The following is a 22,808-nucleotide window of genomic DNA, read 5'->3' on the forward strand; positions in this document are numbered from 1 at the left end:
GAATCTTCATACACTGGAAAAGAAGTTGTGATTAGAAGCTTATACGTTTACATGGCTCAGGCAAATAAAAATTGACACAATAATGCCAGAGAGCAGACACGATCAAAACCGTTTTCTTAGCTAAGATGACAAACTTGAGTGGGACCCTGCAGTCCTCTTATACAATGTTCCGGCCTCCCACTCTTGCGGATGAGTCGCGCCATGTATTGCAAATAAGTTACGTGATTTGATGGAAATCAAAATCATGGTTGCAGCTTCGGATGCAAGCTAACACTGAATGAACCCCAGCCCAAAGTAACCAAATGGTAGTGGTGACGAAGATTTTGATTAATATTGTGCTGGTGATAACTATGGAGACGATTGTTATTCTAAAGATGTTGATAATGACATTTTTCGTACTGCTAGGGATCATGTTGGCAATGACGATGGTTGGGCTGGAGGTCGCCATGATCCTGACAATGGCAGCGTCATCAAAACGGCAGTGAATGTTATTTCAGTTACTACAATGATGATATTGTTAATATGGGGTGACAATTGAAGATCTTCAAGATCTTGATGACGATAATATTGCAATATGCACAGTTTCAGAGTTTTTTGAAAAATAGTTAAGGGATGAAGTTTTCATAAACTGGGAAAGTTACTTTTCTAGGGGAAATGTAACTTTTGAAAACGGACTTGCATCTCTGTTAGTTAAGCAGAAATGTTTTTAAAGCTAACCACTTCTATTTTTTCACCCTGAATATATATTGAAATTTTAGTTATGTATAGGAAGTTTTCAGGGAAGGTTCAACAGCCCTAAGGTCTGAGGTTATGGTTTTTACTGTATCTTTGACTCTAACTTGTATTACTAAAGCTATTTTGTAAATGCAGATAATCAAAAGGTGGGGGTTGGAAGGAAATGCTTGAAATCTGGCCGAAATTCTGGGAATCACTTAGTCGCTGATACGCGATGCCCTACAAGGATACTTTCTAAGCCAACCTTGAATGTTGTTTTTTAAGTCTGTTTTCATAGAATCAATAAAGCTTTACAGGTAGGGACGGGCTAGAGGTAGAAAATGAATTAGGTCCTAGTTCAGGCTGTAGATTTATGTACAAAAGTCTCGTTCACGCTTTGCAATAAATTTTCTATCTTTCTAATAGCTTTCCAAGGCGATAAGTCACTCTTTCCAAACTTTTTGGTTCTAGGTATAGTTTAAAATTTTACGCTTAATATACTTTCCTTTATAGATTATTTATTACAGATTATCATTTATTACAGCATACTATATTTATTATAAAATGTTAGATTTATTACAACAGTTTATAGAAGCAAAAAAATTGGGAAATTCTCAACATTATTATTACTGCTCAATGTGCTTTATTATATTTGTCTTTATGCGCGACAAGCGTAAGTTTTCAACGTTATGATAATAACAAATTATAAGTTATTATTATTATTAGGACAATCGTCATCATTTTCACAATTGGTGCCACCAGTATCATGTTAAAAATAAACAAATAAACCCGCCCGCATCCGTGATCTTTCTTATGGAGAATAATACAAAATTCTACGTTTGTGGAAATAGAAGCTTGAAGCCTCCATAGTAGTGATTTCTGATATGCTGGATCTGATGGTGGGATTTTCATTAAATCGGTTGACTTTTTGGGGGTGTTTTCTCCTCTTTTTGAAAATTAGGTACTTCTCCTTGGGCTCGTAGCTTTTGATGGGTAACATCAAACTTAATAAATCTTATATTTTTTGAATCAGCATAAAAAGTTTTTTTTTATGTATATATTGTTATAAAAATTCTTTTTTTTTTAGAGTTTTGGTTACTATCGGGCCGAGTTGCTCCTTATAATTTGCTATCACGAAGTATTTGATTATAATAATCTTTATTGCCGTTTATGTAGACATTTTCAGTATCAGTATTATGCCCAGTAACACCAAAATCGCCAATTATACCTTACTGTATCGTGTAACCATTCGCACTATACTAATTAAGAACATCACCATTAATTTCATCATCATGATGATTACAATGGTCGTGGTCATCTTTCACGAGGACTTGTAAAACGTCAATGATAATTATAAAAATATTTGTGACGATTTAAACTAAGACTGTAATGTATAAATCGGCTGTGGTCTTTTATGCAGAACGTAGATTCGGCATTTGACGTGCTATGATGCTTAATATATCATCGCTTCTATCTTAGCCCTCCGACCTGTGTTGACTTAATTCACAGTCTCATAGGTAGCGCTCAGCATTGTTTAAGCGAAGATACTTAAGCCTTCCAAATCATTAATATTTTTTCCCCAGGGCACTTTTTCTAGAAGCAATGGCCGTAGAAACTTCGGAGAGGCTCATTCGATTGGAAACAAAAAATCCCTTTTTAAGAATTAAAAGTGATTAGTAGACAACCAACTCCCTTCCTCAGTGTCTTGTCCTACCCCCAATCCCGAAAGACATTTGATAAGATTTTTGAAATAGCCATTTGGTTTTTTATAGTAAAAGATATGGTAAATGTACCTTTGGGGATAACATAACCCCTGCAGCCCCTAAGACATGCAAATTGCTAATTGTTAAAATTTAAGTTTTTAATTGACAAGGGGAGGCTTGTTTTTGTCAGGAATGGGATTAGTTTTCAACTTTTAAGGATTAATCTTTAAGCCAAACGGATAAAACATTATGTTGCAGGAGAGGGTAGGGGTGACGAAATAGGCCAATAAGTTTGTTTGTGATAATTTTGAGCCGTGTAATTTTGACAGCCGCACAGTTGTTGCGCCAAAAAAAAATAAAAAAAAATAACACATAAAAAATAACACATAAAAAAAAAATAATACAAAAAAAAAAAAAAAATAACAGGCACGCACTGTCCCTAGAAAAATGGAGTCTGAGAAAGGGCCTAGCAAATTTTTTCCTTTGATCAAACAAAATGAAATGATATTTATTGTTTCGAGCTTGATCAGCTCGAAACTTGTATCCTTAAGCTCTTGAGCTAATGAGACTCCGATACAAAAGGAAATATAGAAACAAAAAACATCGGCTACTCCAAAAACCCCAACAAAGGGCCCATTTTGACGGCTTGTCTAAAAACTTTTTTCTCCCCGGCCACTTCTCACGCAAGCGTTATCATAAAAACTTGAGAAGAAGCTGATTCTGTTGAAAATGTATGTTCTAGTTCTCCCTTTAAGGGTGGTAGGTGACTTGAGGGCAACCTGTCCCCCTTCCCCTGTGCTCTTTTCTGCTGGCCGGCATTCTAAAATTCTAATGCCATTAGACCAAAATTTTGAGATGATAATTTTCTTTTAAAATGTTGAAGGGTCTAATATACGGTCCTCTAGCGTCAACATACGACTGTCCCATAGCCTTTTGGCCCTAAATTATGCAAGTTAGCCATTTTCCAAAGACAGATTTTAGTTGAAAATCCCTTAGGGGCCCTTTTCTAGGCCAAGGCTCTCATAGTTTTGCGGAAGGGAGTAATATTGAAGCGACGCTGTTGTCTGAGTAGATTAAAAGACATTATGTGCGCATGAGTTACAAAATAATCTGTCTCTGGAATTGTTTGGGGGAAAGAGTTAATTTGGACCTCTCAAGTAGCGTCGGTAAAGGGCTGGTCTAATGATTGTCAAATAACGTCTTGAGGAGATGGGAGAGTTAGATCAAAGGAAACTATGTGTATCCAGATTGTTGGAATAGTGTATCTCCACTATCTTAGCAACGGCTTGTGGAATAAAAATTGAAACTTTCACGTACTGTTGGAGAGATTAAGGAAGAAAGCTGGGACAAGGGGACTTCATATCTTACGTTAGTAGCAATTTTTTCTATGATCCACCTAAAATATTTTGTACTATAACATCCTATGGGACTTTTAATTTATGCACAGAATTATGACTAGCGAGGTAATTAAAAAAACATATTTGATCATAGACTGTCAAAATGGTGTATCTGCAATGTCTTAGGATCACTTGGAGCATTTGGTTAAAACTTTCAGGGGGGGGGGGCACTTAATTAGACCTTACGTTTTGACTTGGGAGATGGGGTAACGTTAAAGCAAAGCAATATATGAGCTTCCAGGCCATCGAGGGTCAAAGTTTCTGCTGGAAGAGAGGAAAGGAGTTTGAAGTTTGTGTCTCCAATCCATGGAACGGCTAGGAATGTCCGATAAAATTTTTAGAGTGTTAATGGGAGCAAGGACAAGTGACCATTGATTTTGATTTTGGGGAAGGTGGACTTAGACGAGAGGTTTTGATATACTCGTAAATCAAAGTATACATTAAAATACGGTATGCATACTCAGACAGCATGCATTAAAATACAATGGCAAGGCTTTTAAAATGTTTTGTCTCTGATTCACAAAACATTTTGGCTCTAAAACGGGAAGCTTTGATTTACACATGAATAAAAGGAGATTGTGATCATTCAAGCAATGCAAAACACAATATCTGCAATATCTCAGGGATGGCTCTGGGGATGGAGCAAAACTTTCAGGAAGGCTAGGAGAAGGGAGTGGAGTAGCGGAGAAGTGCAGGAAAAATCTAAATTCTGTGTTGAGAGGATGTGCCAAATATGTTTCGGGTATGTCTCCGGGTAATTTGAAAGTTTTTGCATTATACATTGTTATAGGACTTAAAATGTATCCTCCGTTAATTTGCAAGGCAAATCAGAAGACCCTATGGGTTGCCAGGTTACCAAATAGCGTATTTATGGTGTTTTGTTGCGATTCCAGTGATCAAGCAGAACCTTTCAGGGGGTCATATTGACTTCGAATTTTAACTCGGTGGAAGGAGAAGAAAAGGAATGAACCTATTTTGTCTCAAATATGACTACTAGTTTTGGCACTTTAAGCCCTTGTGGGGGTAGAGTTTTTCCGCAATGAAGTAGTAATGTAAATCGAAAGAAACTCTATTTACCCAAGTTATCAGAACAAGGTATCTGTATTTAATCAAAACGACTGGGAAATCGAATTGAAACTTTTTGGTCATATTGCAGGGTCGAGTCGATCTAAAATTATGACTCGCGGTAGGAGGGAGATGTAAATCTAAAGACACTATGTATCGAGGCTATGGAAGTGGTATATCTGCAATATTCTTTAAAACGGCGTGGGGGATGCAGTTCAGAATCTCATGTAGTCTGGACGAGGGGAAGGGGACTTAAAATTTTGGGGCGGTCCAAGTAGTGAGGTCCAACAAAAAGAGAAAATAACGAGGAAATTTGTGAAGACAGTGGATAAAACAGTAGTACCATCTTTGTGGATGTTTCGGATGTATATTCAACATCCGTCATCAGCGAATTACAATATAACAAGTAAACTAAAGATAATCAAGCAAGCAGAACAACTAATAAAACTTGACAGATGTTTTAATATTAACCAGCTGTAAAGCTATATCAATCGAAGATGAATAAAAAATATTTAAAAATAAAACGTTTCCAGAAAAAAAGTCTTTCAAAGAAAAATTAAGAGCCATATTGAAATCACAGGCGAATACAGATAAAAGGTTAAAATAATTCATATTTAAAACAAATATAAACTACAATCTTTGAATAAATGAAGCCCAAAGTGGACGGAAATTAAAATAAATCAAAGATACTGCTATAGATGCGTATATAAATCCACAAGCAAAGATAAATCAAAATGAGTAATTATGTCAAAATTAAAAAAAAAATAGGAATTGCCACAAGCAGGAGTGGGGCTACTACCCCCTAGATTTTCTACAGCCCATTGCGTCATTTGCGCTCTACTGAAAACGATTTGTATTTTTAACCGTGTATTTTTTATTTGTCATAACATCAGTAATTTCTTAGATTGCTCTAGCTTTTCATTTGCAATATTGAAAAAGATTGGATATATTGAAAAAGCGGTATAATATTTTAGTAAAGACAGCGAATAAAAAATAACATTTAATAATAATAAATAGTGAATATTTCTGCTTCACATCCGAAAGCCATTATCAACGTGGAAAAAATTGTAAACAAAAAAAACATCAAAAAACTGGCTTACAAAAAGTATGAAAAAAACAAATAAAACGCATTTTTTTTGTGCACTGTGTTATTTAAAATATTTACTCCATATTTTCATTTGTTTAATTTTGTCGTCCATAAAAAACAACACAAGAAAAAAATCACCCTCTAAAAGGTCTGAATTTCGTTTTGGTTTTGTTGAAAAATAACATAAAAAGACGAATCGCCATGATAATCAAGATGACTGGAAAGAACAAGTGAAAGTAAACTGATTGTCTAATATAAGATTATAATGGTATCAATACTTGTGTATTATATGCCACTCAAGTTTACACTGTGTAAAACTCGAGACAAACCGGTCTCTTCGTTAGTTTCTTCGTTACCTTCGAAACAAACTTGGGCTATATATTTGCGTATTAGGGGGGTGGAGGTAAAGTATAGCGGGTCTGGTTGGTTGGGTATCTACCACAGATCTCCCAAGGAAGTAAAATTGTTAAACGAAGCTTGTGAACGTGTTCGTTCATTCCACATTTAACGTCTGAATGAACTCCGAACAGTTTATCCCTTGTATGTTTCTTCTTTTTACCACTTCCTCTTCTTCTTTAAAGGGATTCATTCGCGATAAACAGCGTATTAACGGCACAAAAGTGATAGCCGTGAATATTCAACGGAAAATGGAACTTACGGTACTTACAAGTGCTTCATTTAATTAGAATCTGTTTCTTTGACGCTCAATCATAATGAAATATCCAATAATATAATGAAAATATAATACTTAAGAAATGAATTTGGGTTTTATATTTGTACATTAGGGAGGGTGGAGTAAAGTATAGCGGGTCTGCATGCAAAATGTGTTAGGTACAATTATTCTACATATTATGAAGTAAGAATTGTTTTCTGACTTCAAATGTCTAAATACTTTACCACCCCCTTCTGTGCAAATATATAGCCCAAATTCTATATTTCCCATCTTTTCTGTCATTGTCTTTTTCCTGTCTCACGCTAAGATGGAAGAAACTAACGAAGAAACCGTTTCGTTTCTCTTTTACACAGCGTAAACTTGAGTGGCGTATAATACACAAGTACCATGATATCATATATATTTATATAGCATAATGATATTTATTCTTGGTAATACCTGCAATTTTTATCTTTCCACGTTGTTTTTATAAATGAATGAATTTTTAAAATATATTTTATTTAGGAGCAGTGTCCCTACTCCTGTTTGTAGTAATTCTTTGTTGTTTCATGTTTGAATTACTATTGGACTTTAATTTATGTTCGTCACTGATTTTATTATAAATCTTTATTTTTATTTGAAAACTCTTTTTGAAGAGTTTTTAAAAATTAATTACGGCAAAAAAGAGCTCTTAACAAATTTTGAAAGAAGGGATTCAAAAGTGTTGCCTATAAAACTGTTATATCAGATGCTGAAATAACTTCGACGACTACTGTTATCTCTACGACCTGAAAATAAGAATTTTAAATGATTAGTCATGACTAAAACAATGAGACATTCAATTTGTAAACGAAAATTTTTGTATCTAAATGCAAAAAAAGTGTTATTTTTTCCAACTACCCAGAAAACCTCAAGTTTCTTTAGGCTAAGAATGAACACAAAATTGAAATAATTTTGAAACCAATTGGCCTACTTTTGTTCTACGCAAAAACACAGTAAACCAAACAGATGAATCATGGAATTTAAAATTTAAGATCTGGTGCCCTTTTTAAGTAAGAAAAGAGATCATACCACCGGAATTTGACCCATCGATCAAGAACTTTCAGAACTACTGCAAGGGCAGTAAATACTTCAGGCTAATTTTTTTAAAATTGAATAAATATTCAGATAGTAATGAATTTATCCCTGACATCGCTTGTGTATGGCGATCATATATGTCATATATACGTATACTACTACTACTACTACTAATAACTCACTGCAGCACCAAGCCGTCTGAGGCCAACAAAGCTATGCACGCTCCTCCTCCAACCTAATCTATTCAAGGCCTCCCTCTTTACACACTCCCAGGAAGTTCCCATTTCCTAAATCTTTATTTATGACATCCTCCCAACCTAGACGAGGACTAATATATATATATATATATATATATATATATATATATATATATATATATATATATATATATATATATATATATATATATATATATATATATATATATATATATATATATATATATATACACGCACACGCGCAGGAATTTTTTTCGGGGGGGGCCAAACATTCGAAACAGCAGATATAAAGTAGCACTTTTTTTTATTTAGTAATGCAAAAAGCACGTATATCGGAAAATACAGATTAACTTTAATCGGTAGTATTTTAGCGGATGGAGGGGGGGGAGACTGAAGCCTCAAAAGTACGTTTTAGGCTCAGGTTATGTTCAAAGCCATTTAGAACCAGTGATTAATCTATCAAATCCCACAGAAAGAAAAATTTTAGGGTTAACAGTGCAATATGGGTGCTGTGGGGGGTTCTGTTGCAAAACGTAGATTTTAATGAAAAATGATAGTTTCCAAAATTGATCCATTAAAAGTTGTACTTTATCCTGAAAAGGGGGGATAAACGCCCTAATATCAAGGATAATTCTATTTTTCTGTGGAAAGCAAACTTTCTTTACAAAAAACAAATAACAAGTACAATTGCTAATTACTTCAAAGAGGGTATAAAGTTAGACAGAAAATGGGTTAATAATTGGGCTCTGACTTTAGCGGATAATTGCATTCTGTAAAACCTCCCAAAAAAGGTTTTACACATGTATCTTGATTCTTAATAAATGTCCTACTTTTGCCAGAAATCCCAAGAAACTATGGGGAAATTAAACATTTCACAAAATTTCGGGGGGGGGGGGCTGGGCCCGAAGGCCCCCCTGCGTACGTTCCAGTATATATATATATATATATATATATATATATATATATATATATATATATATATATATATATATATATATATATATATATATATATATATATATATATGTATATATAAATATTTGTACTTCATAGCCTATTTCTTACCTGTATTTCAAAGAAACTAACTTAACCGCAAGGAAGAAATTTTGAACATATTTAGCTAGTATTCTTTACCTGCTTCATGATGAATCACCTGCTATCGCTGATCGATAGGTCAAGTTGAACAACTGAAATGTGAATATGCAGGGCCTTTTTATAAGTTTCATTTCGAGTGATCATTTAACTATTTATTCCACCTCAAATTGCTTTCCCATATTATGAATTAAGATCGCCTTAAATGCATGATCAATTTCCCCTGATTTCGTGATTGGAAAAAAACAAAATAGTTTCATTATTCGCTTAATATTGGAATTGAGGGGTTTGAGAATCGTGTGCATAAAGTGGTGGGCAGCACTTCTGGCAGAAGTGTGCCGTACCTAGCGAGAAGTATGCCACGCCTGATGCAAACAGGTATGGTGTGGAGGCAGAGCCAGTTTTAGAAGCGGGAGGGGTCACGTGCCCCGGGTGGAGGAATTTCATGGGGCGTAAAATTTCAACTAAATAATGTAACGGTTATGATTATTTTGAAATTTATTTTTATTAAAATAAAGTAAAGGGCAGTTAGTGCTAAGTACGAGCAAATTCAATCCGAAAATTTTATTTTTCCCATATCCTTCATCACCGTTCCTTGAAAATTAAAGTGGATAACCCCGAATTTAAATAAATTTTAATCTTATTTTGAGATTTTATGTTCGAATTTTATTATTAAATGAAAACTTAGTAAAAATCTGACCTGAAAATTTTCGGTGGCAGGGGAGCACTAATCATGATTGTGCCCTGAGCGCAAGAGATGACAGAACGACCAATGCACGGAGTCAGCCTGCAACGTTAGTTTTTGCAAATGGCAGTCCGAGATATTCGCCAGGTGGCGGAGAGTAGGAAACTCCCAGGGAACTCGGTATGAATAAAAACATAAAGGTAAAAAGAGATACAAAATGGCTATTAATAGTGACTGCCGATATGACCAAAATGATATAATTAACAACCAAATAGTGATCACGATTACTGTGATTTAGCTTAGAGTTTGAAAACCTTTACTGGGTGAATTACTACTGCGGTAGTGACAATTGTGATAGGAAGAGCTCTTAATATAGGTCACAGCAAGGGAAATACAATACGTAAATGGCTTTAGTGGCTTACTATTCTCCGAGGAGTCCGTGCCCACACTTACTAAAACTTAGTTACATAAAACACTGAATGAAAAAATAAGGGGATGCGGGTTAACGAAATACAACAAAATACAATGCAACTTCTCGAACATCTCCTGAGACACAAAATAAACGCAATGACATAACTCCTTGTAATAACAATAAAACAGTGCTGTTGTAATTTTAAAAAATAAAATATTATTTAAAAATATCGTAATTTTCAACTACATTCCGTGATTTACACCTTCTATAAATTATAGATAAGCCAGAACGACTTAACGCCATTTCAGGTACAAAGATTTTAACAATCACACGTATGGTAAAGACGGGAGAATAATGAAGATTAATAGTGTCCAGCTGATTTTCTCCGGAAAATCCACCCCCTCCCGCAGGCTCCCTAAAAAATATCTCCTCCCTGGGGATAATATTCTACAGTAATTCCTTTCTTGGTTTATTCTCCTTGGAATGCCCTCCCCCCAGAGAAAATTCTCGTCCCGCAGACAACTACTCATGGATACTTCTTCCTACATGTAAAATTGAGCGGCAAAAGAAAAAGTAACACAAATGGATCGAATCAAGAAAAAAAAGTATTTTGGAATATTTTACCTATATCCTAAAATATAGGTAGGATAGGCTACAGGATGGAGAATATTCTGTAGCATTTTCATTTGTTTTCACGTTTTTATTACTTTTTCGTGCTTTTGGAGGTTAGGGTTTTATTTGGGGGTTGTATTATCAGAGAAGGATAAGATAAAGTTTAAATAAAATAATTTACTTGTATTTTTCGAATAAGAGATTTTTTCTCCATTCTAAATTTGCTGGGTTTTGACTTGGATTTTGCCCCTATTTTATTATTTATTAAATTAAATTAAAAAAAAACGTCCCTTAAAAGTACTTCAGATGGAGGAACCTCCGGATTTATGCCAAGTTCTTTATTGCAAGGATTGAACTGGCATCATGGAGGGCTACTATAGACGTTGGTCCTAGACCAAGTCCACGGGTGGTAATTACTTTTATTTCTTGCTCCTAGTCTGTATCTATGCGCACTTCCAACATAAGGAAAACGTATCACGTTCGCTTTTAATTTCACGTTTTCAAAATTTTTCCTTAAACCTTTATCTTACCCTCTTTTACGATCAACCCCCCCCCCAAAAAAAAGAAAAAAACACAAATAAGGGCCAAGAAAAAAACTAAAGGATATTTTATGGAACATATTTTACCTATATGTGCGGATTATTGGTGGAATATTACAAAATCCCTTCTTTAGAACATTCTTTTTATTTGTAATATTTTGCCTTTGGCTGCTCAGTTTTATATGTTGGGGGAATTTTTCGTGGGCGAACTTTCCATGGAGAATTTTTTTTGGGATAATTTTTTTTTTGGGGGGGGGTGTATTAGCCGAAGACCAGAAGCTTATTATTCATCCATCCTTACGATTTGAGACATCATCTCTCTCCCTACTAGGCTTTCATGGAATAGTTACATTCCTTTTAAAAATGAAACCGTAAGAAAAATAGGATGATTTAGGAGAGTAGTCCTGAATCCCCAGAAATACTGAATCACCACCACGTCTGAATCGCCTCCCTATGTTTCTGTAAACTCCTTACCTATTCGGCTAGTTAAAATAGTTTTCTTTGAGTTTTGTTGAACTTCGACGCTACTTTTGCGATTGCTAGATTGTAGAACCTTTAGGTTTTCTGGTAATGCCACACTCCTGCTTCTAAACCCTTCGGGGAAACGTCTAATCTGCGAACCAAGCGTAGAATATTGGAAGCTACAGGGATGACAGTGGTCAAGTATTGCTCTGAAGCGTGGGCACTCCAAAAAACGTAGGAGGATTTCCTCAATGTTTTCCAAAGAAATTGCCTACGGATTGTTCTGGGTATCCGACTGACTCACAGCGTCTCAAGCAGTAAGATCAACGAAAAATGTCGTTCAATCCCGCTATCTGGGGCTATATTACAAGAAAAGATGAGATGGCTAGGACACGTATTGCATCTGAAGGATGTCAGATTGCCGAAGATTGTCCATGTTAGCCAACCGTCTAGGTCCAAACGAAAAGCATGTCATCCCCGAATGGAGTGAGGGGATGTTGTAACAAATTATTTAAGAGGAACGAATTTCTTGAAAATTTCTTGAAAGTGTGTGAAGGGGAAGGCATTGTAAAAGTTGGGATGAAAGAGGAACGGGCATAGCTGTTCGGCTTGGAGCTCTGACGGCTTGGTGCTGCAGCGAGTTGTTAGCAATAGTAGTAGTATTTTATGTTCTAAGGCTTTGTTCAAGCCAGATTAAGCGCTCTTATAAAATGCACATTCTGAACTCGAACCAGTTATTTGATAAATTATAGCAAAACTGGTAAGAGTTCTAATGATGAAGTCATCTCTCCAGCTCTACTACCTAGTTAAATTTCCAAGATCAAAAGTCTGGGTGCACAGAGGATGCGACTGTGAGCAAAAATTGAATTAATCTAGTATATTTTTTTTAATTGGCTTGATTTTATTTCTTTCTAAAAATACATCAAGTTACTAGCAGAGTAATCAATAAGGGCAGGAAAAAAACTAGGTAATTTTGAAGATCACACTGCCTTTCCATGATGATAAAATAAAGTTTGAATAGGGATAAATCCTTTTATTACACAATGATAATGACATTCACAAAATATACAGGATATTTCGATCACATGTACAGTGACCGTGCAGAAATACTCTGTTATTTCTGCTGATGACGTTCACTTTACATGTGATCGTCAGGAAAAAAAAAACAGCAGTGGGCGTTTGTATAAATATATATGAATAAACAGCAATAGAGAACGTACTGTTACCCCCTCTAATATTGTACGGTGATTCTTAGTTCTTTGCTTCACAGTCATCTCTGAATTTTAGGAGTCGTAACGATTACTAATCGCTGAGTAACGTTTTGAGGAGGAACATGCAACCATTCCCATCAAATACATAACGGGGATCACCACCCTAATAAACCCCCTACTCTTTGCAGTTAAATTGCATACATGTGAATACTTGTAAGTTGATTAGCAGCGTTCTAGATTAATAGAGGAAAAATTTGACTAATTTTAACATAAGGAACTTTTTTGTATACTTCGAGTTATCATAATCACGAGTGGCTCCTTACTCAAAGATTGTTAAAACATAATAGTTTTAGATACAAAAAATAAAATAAAACCCCGTTTAAACTTGGATAAAAATAGTTCCCGGTAAAACTTGCCCCCCCCCCCCCCTCCTGGGAAACTTTCCGACGACGCTCACACCGACTCTCTAATAGTCTCAATGGGAGCCTGTAGTCTCAAGGAAATTTAGAAGAATTGGATGCTAAATTACACTTTTGAGGCATCCGACTCCTCCCTCCACCTACAAAATGACCCACAGACCACCTCTTTAATAGCTGATGCAAAATTACACATCACTTTGCATGATTTTATCAAACATCAATTGAATCAACTTGGATAAGTTAAGCTTTAAAATAAGCGTCTTGATTTCAATTTTATACCGACTGCCTATGAAATTGGGAAGCTCAATATATAGATTTTCAATAGTTTTAAATTGACTGGCCATCAAAATATTTTATTAATTGCAACTTTACCCTATTTGGGTCAAACATGTAGTTCGGTTGCACAAGACGGCTGAAAACGTCACTTTCCGGTGGCACAATCTTTTTGAATGCTTTTGAAGGGCACTAGAAACTTTAATTTCTGTTCGAATGAGCCGCTTTACGAGTTTCTACGATCATTGGCTCGATTGAATAACCCCTGTGAAAAAAAGAAGAATAAAAAGAAGAAATGAAAACGCATCCGTCGTCTCCCTTTTCGAATGTAAAAAAAAATTCTACATTTTACAAAATTCTATATTTTTGTAGATGGAAGCTTAGAACCTCTGTAATAGGGTTCTATGATGTGCCCAAGTTGATTTTGTAATTTTATTTAAGATCGCTTGAGCCCGTGGGGGTGTTTTCTCCTTTTGTCAAAAATGACGCAAATTCTCTCAGGCCGGTAGCTTTTAATACCTAGCATTAAACTTATGGGATTAAACTTTATATGAATTTTTACGGTTAGAATCATCATAAAAAACAATTTCTTTCATGAACTTTCAAAAACATGCATCTATTGTTGTCAAAACTTTTTTTTTTTTAGAGTTTTGATTATTATTAAAACGAGCAGATGGAATAGTATGTTTTGGCCTTGCGATTGCGTTAATGAAAACACATTTTATTTCGTCATTTGGACGATTGAGACTTTTGTACAAGGATTCCCTAGATTAAAAAGACAATAATGCACAAATTATTTTGTTTCCTTTTAGGCCCCATATATGGAACATTTAGGGGATATAAGCTCCTGTTCTTGACGTTTCCTGGTAATATAGTTCGCTGTAAAAATTATTATTATTATTGTTAGGCCTAATATTATTGGTTTCAGGATTACCTTAAATATAATTCTTTCAGGTGGACAACATTTTCTATCATGATGTGGAGGTTCTTACAGTGTCTCTTGTAGATGTTCTTGTTCAGACCACACTAAGTGCTATTGACAGTTTCGATCCCAACGTGGTAAGCTATTACTATTTATATACAAACCTCAGTCAGTAGGTGATTTATAAAGCCTTGCCTTCATTATGGCTTTTTCAGGCGAAGTCGGCCGAGTGAAAACAGCTAAACAGCTTTTAGCTCATCGAAAAACATGTATTGCTTTCTGAAGTATGGATAATGAACTTTATGTTATAGACTGAAAGTTTTTCGTAGCTGTCAAGATTGTTTGCAGCATTTTCTAGAAGTGTCTTATCTTATCTAGATCGGAGTTTTAGTTTTTTTTTTGGTTTTTTAGCTTTTTTAGTATTTTTAGTATTTTCTTTTTAGTTTTTTTTGTAGTTTTTACCTTTTTTATTACCTTTTTTAGTTTTTTTATTTTTATTTTTATTTTTTTAGTTTTCTTTTTCTTCTTTATTTTTCAGTTTTTTTCCTTTTTTAGTTTTTTTCTTTTTCAGTTTTTTAGTTTTTTTATTAGTTTTTATTTTTTTTCTTTTTAGTTTTTTTATAGTTTTTACCTTTTTTTTAGTTTTTTTTAGTTTTTTTTCTTTTTTAGTTTTTTACCTTTTTTTTAGTTTTTTTTTAGTTTTTTAGCTTTTTCAGTTTTTTTAGTATGTTCTTTTTAGTTTTTTTTTGTAGTTTTTTCCTTTTTTATTACCTTTTTTAGTTTTCTTATTTGTATTTTTATTTTTTTTAGTTTTCTTTTTCTCCTTCATTTTTCAGTTTTTTCCTTTTTTTAGTTTTTTTTCCTTTTTCAGTTTCTAGTTTTTTTAGTTTTTTAGTTTTTTTTTATTAGTTTTTAGTTTTTTTTCTTTTTAGTTTTTTATAGTTTTTACCTTTTTTTAGTTTTTTTTAGTTTTTTTTCTTTTTTAGTTTTTTACCTTTTTTTTAGTTTTTTTTAGTTTTTTAGCTTTTTTAGTTTTTTAGTATTTCTTTTTAGTTTTTTTGTAGTTTTACCTTTTTTAGCTTTTTTTCTTCTTTTGTATTAATGCTAAAGCCAAGGTTCGAACCTGGAACCTCTCGGACCTAGAACCTGGAACATAACGCTTTACCAACTCAGCTACTTTGGCTTGAATACATTCATTTTTGAATTGGTATATGATGAAATAATTCAGACGTCATATGCGGACCGACAGACAAACAACTTATTTTTATATATATAGATTATACGTCAAAATCATCAGATATTTAGGTATCAAATTAAAAAATTCTAAAATTAGCAAAAACATTAGAAGAAAATGCAGAGAACTACTAAAATCCTTCCCGAGACCCTGATATATTTTCAGTTACCTTTGGCTTCCCGAAAAGGGTAAAAATATTCGAAAATTCTGTTGAAATTGCTGCAGCCCCCCATCCCAAACAAAAAGGAGAAAATTATAACCTAATTATAAAGGAAAGAAAAAACAGTTCTGTTAAGTTTCCTCAGTTACTTTAATTAAACCACTCAAAACGCATCAACATATAATTTGCAGACTTTAATTTCACAGGGATCATTGGAAGCCTGCTTTCTTGGGTTACTTCAGCTGCTCAGTGAATGCCACTATGACCGTTTTTGGGAAGACTTCGGTGATCGAAGACTTTTGAAGAGCTTTCTATTCCGATTTTTGACATTAATTAACCATATCATTATCAATCGGGAAGTGTTCCCCTCTGACTGGTTCGTGATACGTCTGGCAGCTAATGTTGTGCTCCTTCGGGCAACTAAAGAGTGCAGCAAACCGTTAATCGACTCCTTTCTAGATGCTGGCTACTTTGAACCGCAAGTAAGTTGTCAACTCCTCGGGGACAATTAATTTATTTTTACATTTTTTTATTCTAATTTATCCTGCTTCGCTTTACTTCTCTCTTACCTCTATACTTTAATGCTCTTGTGAATCTGCTTTTTAAGTATTTTCTCTTATAGATAATTATATATTATTGATTATAGAAATTAATTATAATTCTTAATTATAATTCTAATTATAGATTATAGAAACAGAAAATATTTTCTGTTTGGCAATACGGGACCCAGGTCAGAGTTTCCAAGTTGTACACTTTTCGTGTGAAATGTACTCTATTTTAGCACAGAGTGGATGCAGAAGAATGAAAATCACTCTTTTTGGTTGTCAGTTTTCATTTTCTTTAAACTTCAGTAGTTGGCCTATTCGTCAAAAGAGCATTTAATCCAAGGAACAGGGTTGCCAACATACACTTTTTTGCCTGAAATTCACTCTTTTTTACCTCAGAGGGAAAGAGGGGATTAGTAAATTTTTTGACTTGCAGTATTTTGACCAAATGTCACTCTTTTTTGGCCATGATCTTCACTCCTTTTAGACATCGCAGTTGGCAACCCTAGCCCAGGTATCGATTCCCACTATAGCAAGGCTGGGTGATAGCCGTGCTACTTGTCCCTGCAAAAAAGACCCAGGAACTGAAACTTTGATTCAACACCCTGTGTTTCAGTGGAGAGTCTTTATCCTTTTAAACGGTTCTACTGGTTTTAATGTAGTTATTAATTGGACCTTTCAGCAATGAAACAAGAAGGAACAAAAGAGAAGAATATTTAGAGCTAGTGAATAGATTAGGAATAGTGGAAATATTTACTACACAGTCCTTTGTGAAAGAACAGTATAAAGATAACACAACCGGATAAGAGATTGTACAAAAACTGAGAGAAACAGAAAAAAAATCGCGAAAAAAACCTAAAATCTATTTAAAAAAAAAAAACTCAATCTGATTAAACAGAAACAAAAGGATCTGCATGTGAAAAAACAAAACAACAGCGAACAAAAACAAGGGATTGAAAAGCTAAGGTTTGGAAATAAAAAGCAATGAACAAAACCCTAAAATTGGAAGAGTAATCTTCTCACAAGAAAGCTATGAAGGGGATTTATTATTCTCACTGTTATACCTAGTCAGATTTGTCTTAGGGCTAAATTAAAATGTCAACTATGTAAAAACGGAATTATACGCTGGCTATCGTGAAGTGTACTAGACCTCGAAGTCCATTCTGAAGTATTGTATTACCTACAACAAATTGATAACGGTTATGGAGCAACGCATGCGACAATGGATACGGAAAACTTATTTAAGTTTCGGTTCATGATTGCAATGATTTAAATAGCTCCAAAAGTCAGTTTTATATTCAACAATAAGGTTGATACATTAAATATTTTTTTTTGTCTCAGTTTTAGCAAAGTTTCCTTCCTGGTCTTCTAAGTGATGACTCTACATGGTAGACCTACGGTCATGGATTTTCCGTGAAACGATTGATTGACTGAAGCGAAGACGTATCTAGCTAAAAATGAAGCTAGATAAGAAAGCTCCTATGGTTGCCCCTTGTAGCAGCAGAGGATATACGAGCCATCAGATCAGACTCAAAGACTATAGGTACAACTAAGACCCAAACCGTTTATCTCTACATAATATATTCAATAAGTCCCTCTAATGGATGCGAATTTCAATAATGTAGCCCTTCTCTCGGAACGTCTAATCTACCCAAGACAGATGAAACCCCAAGGATGTCGACCAAGTTTTCTTGAATGAATGCCGCCACTTCCTCTAGTAATTTGACTGATGACATGATACTTCCTAAAAAGGAAAGTCTAGCTAATCAAACTTTTCTTCTGCAAAAGTTTAGTTAACATTCGGAATTCTCACCTGGTTGATTTTTAAATGGTAAGAACTTAAATACCAGTTTTTCTCCCCCTGAGATCAGATTTTGGTAAGACACTCGAAATGCTCATATTGGATAGTAAGTCATAGACCCTACCAAATTTGGTTGCGGTCAGACGTCCCTTTATTGTATTGTCTTTACATGAATTCAGGGACCCTCTCATTCTAGCGCCCTTTCCTCCGCCACAGTTTAATTGGACATGGATCCCAAAAGGTAAAATTGCGACGCAAGTGCTCGCTTCCATCTGACTTGGCTTGAAATCAGATGAAACTTGTGGGAGACATCCCGTGGAAAGGATTTAGGCTTTCTCTTCTTGAAGAAAGCTTTGATTAGAGGTATGAAAGACACAACGTGAACTTTTAATTCTAGTTTCTACTCATTTCTGCCGAGATCCAACAACATTTCCCCCTATATCATGACCTCACTTATGTAGGGAACCCTTCTTGCTTGGATCGGTTCTGGGTCCCAATAATGCATCAAAGGAATATTAGCTCTTAATTTCCTCTTCTTCTAATACATATAGTAATTACAAAAATTTAGGCTTCATTGCGCACAGAGCTATGTTTTTTAATGAGGATAAGTAACCGAGTAGAAGATCAAGTAGGGTTTTGGCTTTTACTCCAAAGATGTCACAGCAGATGTCAATTGGCAAAAAGTTCAAATAAGACACTTAATCTTACCAAGAGTAGGAGTAACCAGGTTTAATGGGAATCCGAAGGATTCTAGAAAACCATGCTTTGAAAGCAATGAAATTTCAGAAAGATGCGTCAAAATTAGTAGTATAAAAAAACACAGCGAACGGAATTTTGGATTTTTAATCACTTCGAATTGTCCTTGAGAAATCTGGACGGTATACAAAATTTCAGTTATAGATTAGGCATACATATTTCCATGTTCTATACGAGTTCAGCATTTCACAATCCAGGGGTTTTGATTATGATAATTGTATGCTAGTTATATTCATCAGACTAGACATAGAATCTGAACTAAATCGCACCGCGGTGCTAAACTGGAACAGTTTCAAGTGAGTGCTTTTTAGTTCACAGCTGACAATAACGCTAACATATTTATTTCAGCTATGGAATCTGTATTTATGTTTAAATGTAACCTTTATTACTCAACCATCACTTCAAGTAGAGGGTTTTGGCGAATCCCGCAAAAAGATGCTTGGCAACGCCGGTTTGGACATGAGAATTCAACTAGGGAGCCATCTTATATTTTGTTGGTCCACTCTTGGTGAGATGCCCTTATTTTTCATTTTTTCTAAAAAGGAGATTACGAAGAATTTTTCTTGACAAGGGCGGGAAGTTAAATTTAAGAATACTGTATACAGTTGCGGTCATGGCCTCTCTTACACCCGGGGTAAAATGTGAATTAGCTCCCCTCTCCTTTGTCTTCCATAAAATTTGAAGTTCGAATTCTAGCGAAATTTCATTTCTTAAACCAATTATTTTCAATTTGTTAATAATTTATTTGTTTCTATTTTTCAATTTATTATTTAGATTAATTTTTTTTTAGAGAAAGAGAGAGAATTCATTGAAAAAACACAAAAATAATACAAAAAAAAAGAAAAATTTGCCAAAAAGCCTTGTGGCTTGTGCGTCTATCCTTGAAACTACAAAAGCAATAACCTAATATAACAACACTATTATGCACTATTTCCCTACTTTATCTATACATAAAAAAAGAAAAAAAAAATCATAAATACCAAAACAATGGTCCCTAAGCAACCCATGAAAAGTCAGCCTATCAGTCTCTTGAACTATATCATAAGGTATTTTGAACTATATCATAAGGGAGGGACTCCCATATAGAAGGAAGAACATGGCGAATCGAAAATGCAGACCTCGTAGACCTTTTAATCGGTTTCTTATCGCTGATGAATTCCTTGAAAGTTCTTAAGCCGAACTGGCCAGACATGACAATAAACAACAAAGAGAGACAAAACTCTACAAAAAGAAAACTTCAAACGAGACGACGGCCAGTAGAGAGGAAACACTAAAACAACGCGGATATCCAAACAAGGCATCTCTCTCAAACACACAAACAAAACATTCAGGTCCATTTTTATGCAAGGCGTCCTTTGGCTGAGGACGCCTTGTTTGGATACAGGCGAAATATCCGCGTTGTTTTAGTCTTTCCTCTCTACTGGCCGTCGTCTCGTTTGAAGTTTTCTTTTTGTAGAGTTTTATCTCTCTTTGTTGTTTATTATGATGAATTCCTTTTCTCATATTCAGGCTCATCTCTCTCAAACACACAAATAAAACATTCAGGTCCATTTTTATGCAATATATCAAACATAAATTGGACCTTATAAAAATTAAAAAGACCTGAAACTGGTAAATTTTTAATTTTTTTTTAACTATCTCTAACTGATATACGATTATCCCAATTAACAAGAACCCGAATCGCCGAATTTTGGAGAGCACGTAATGACTTCAAGTGTGTTCAAAAAGTAGATGATCACACCGAACAACAATAAATCAAATAAGGGTGGAAAATAGAAAAATATATCAATTTAAGTATATTAACTGGGAAAAAATCTTTCAACTTCTTCAGAATACCTACATACCGAGCAATTTTAAATTATATACATTGTATGTATTTGGAAAAACTAAGAGTCTCATCTACTATTGCTCCAAGATATTTCACAGACAGTACACGCGCAATACGGTAAGATCCGACATTTAATTTCTTTAACCAAGGATAATAAACGGACGATCTATAAAAAATACCTAATAAACTCTCTTATAATTCATCTTTAGGTGATTAACCCTCATCCACTTTTCTATCCTTGACATACTGCCTTTTGTCATAGTTAATAATTCACTTTCTGATCTTGCTGCCATCGTAAGACGTGTATCATCCGGAAAAAAGCAATAAATCTTGATTAGGGTCGCTTTGTTTTTTGGCCCTTCCGACAATAATATACAGCCCACCAAGTTCTAAGCATAGGTCTTTTATATTTATTGCAAATAATAGTGGTCCCATGGGGGACCCCTGTGGGACTCCACATCTTACTTTATATTCTATTGATATTCCTCCGATTTCACAAAAAAGGACTCGATCTTTAATATAAGAGGCGAACAGTCGCAGCACATTCCCGTGAATACCTCCATTTTCTAGTTTCTTCAATAAGATCAAATTGTCACAAGTACAAACACCTTTAATATGTCTAGAAACACTCAAACAACTTCAAATTTATTATCAAGACCATTATTTACTGTTGTAGTAAGGAAGTGGATAGTATCCTCAGTAGAAAAACCTCTATGAAAACCAAACTGTTTAAGAAAATATCCGTTCTTCCTCAAAAACTATCCACTCTCATAAACATTAATTTCTCCATTACTCTTGAAAACGTTGACAGTAGAGAAATCGGTCTATGGCTATTAAAATCTTTTGGGTCAGCCTGTTTAAATAATGGTACAATTTTTGCTGTTTAAAAGGCACTTGGGAATGAACTTTCTTGAAAACAACCACTAACCAGATCAAAAAAATTTTGCACAAAAAATGGCAAAATCGGTTTCACTATCCTCAAAGATATATAATGAGGTCCTATAGCTCTGCTATTCATTGAAGATACGATGTCAATCACTTCTTGATCAGTCACATTTGTAAACCAAATGCTCATATAATGAGATCCTATAGCTCTGCTATTCATTGATCACAGGATGTCAATCACTTCTTGATCAGTCACATTTGTAAACCAAATGCTCATATAATGAGATCCTATAGCTCTGCTATTCATTGATCACACGATGTCAATCACTTCTTGATCAGTCACATTTGTAAACCAAATGCTCATATAATGAGATCCTATAGCTCTGGTATTCATTGATCACACGATGTCAATCACTTCTTGATCAGTCACATTTGTAAACCAAATGCTCATATAATGAGATCCTATAGCTCTGGTATTCATTGATCACACGATGTCAATCACTTCTTGATCAGTCACATTTGTAAACCAAATGCTCATATAATGAGATCCTATAGCTCTGGTATTCATTGAAGACACGATGTCAATCACTTCTTGATCAGTCACATTTGTAAACCAAATGCTCATATAATGAGATCCTATAGCTCTGCTATTCATTGATCACACGATGTCAATCACTTCTTGATCAGTCACATTTGTAAACCAAATGCTCATATAATGAGATCCTATAGCTCTGGTATTCATTGAAGACACGATGTCAATCACTTCTTGATCAGTCACATTTGTAAACCAAATGCTCATATAATGAGATCCTATAGCTCTGCTATTCATTGATCACACGATGTCAATCACTTCTTGATCAGTCACATTTGTAAACCAAATGCTCATATAATGAGATCCTATAGCTCTGCTATTCATTGATCACACGATGTCAATCACTTCTTGATCAGTCACATTTGTAAACCAAATGCTCATATAATGAGATCCTATAGCTCTGGTATTCATTGATCACACGATGTCAATCACTTCTTGATCAGTCACATTTGTAAACCAAATGCTCA

The 22,808-nt window shown here is 34.6% G+C and overlaps 1 protein-coding gene across 2 annotated transcripts in view; it reads left to right on the top strand.

Annotated features, from left to right (window-relative positions):
* LOC136034477 (dedicator of cytokinesis protein 3-like) overlaps positions 1–22,808 on the top strand; it is a 386,199-nt gene that overhangs the window by 194,625 nt on the left and 168,766 nt on the right. For both annotated transcript variants that reach the window (XM_065715690.1, XM_065715689.1), the window contains exons 21-23: positions 14,573–14,677; positions 16,141–16,416; positions 19,385–19,544. In XM_065715690.1, coding sequence (XP_065571762.1) covers positions 14,573–14,677; positions 16,141–16,416; positions 19,385–19,544 — 541 coding nt within the window. The remainder of the gene's footprint in view (positions 1–14,572; positions 14,678–16,140; positions 16,417–19,384; positions 19,545–22,808) is intronic.

This window comes from Artemia franciscana, chromosome 13, assembly GCF_032884065.1.
Source record: "Artemia franciscana chromosome 13, ASM3288406v1, whole genome shotgun sequence".
NCBI lineage: Eukaryota > Metazoa > Arthropoda > Branchiopoda > Anostraca > Artemiidae > Artemia > Artemia franciscana.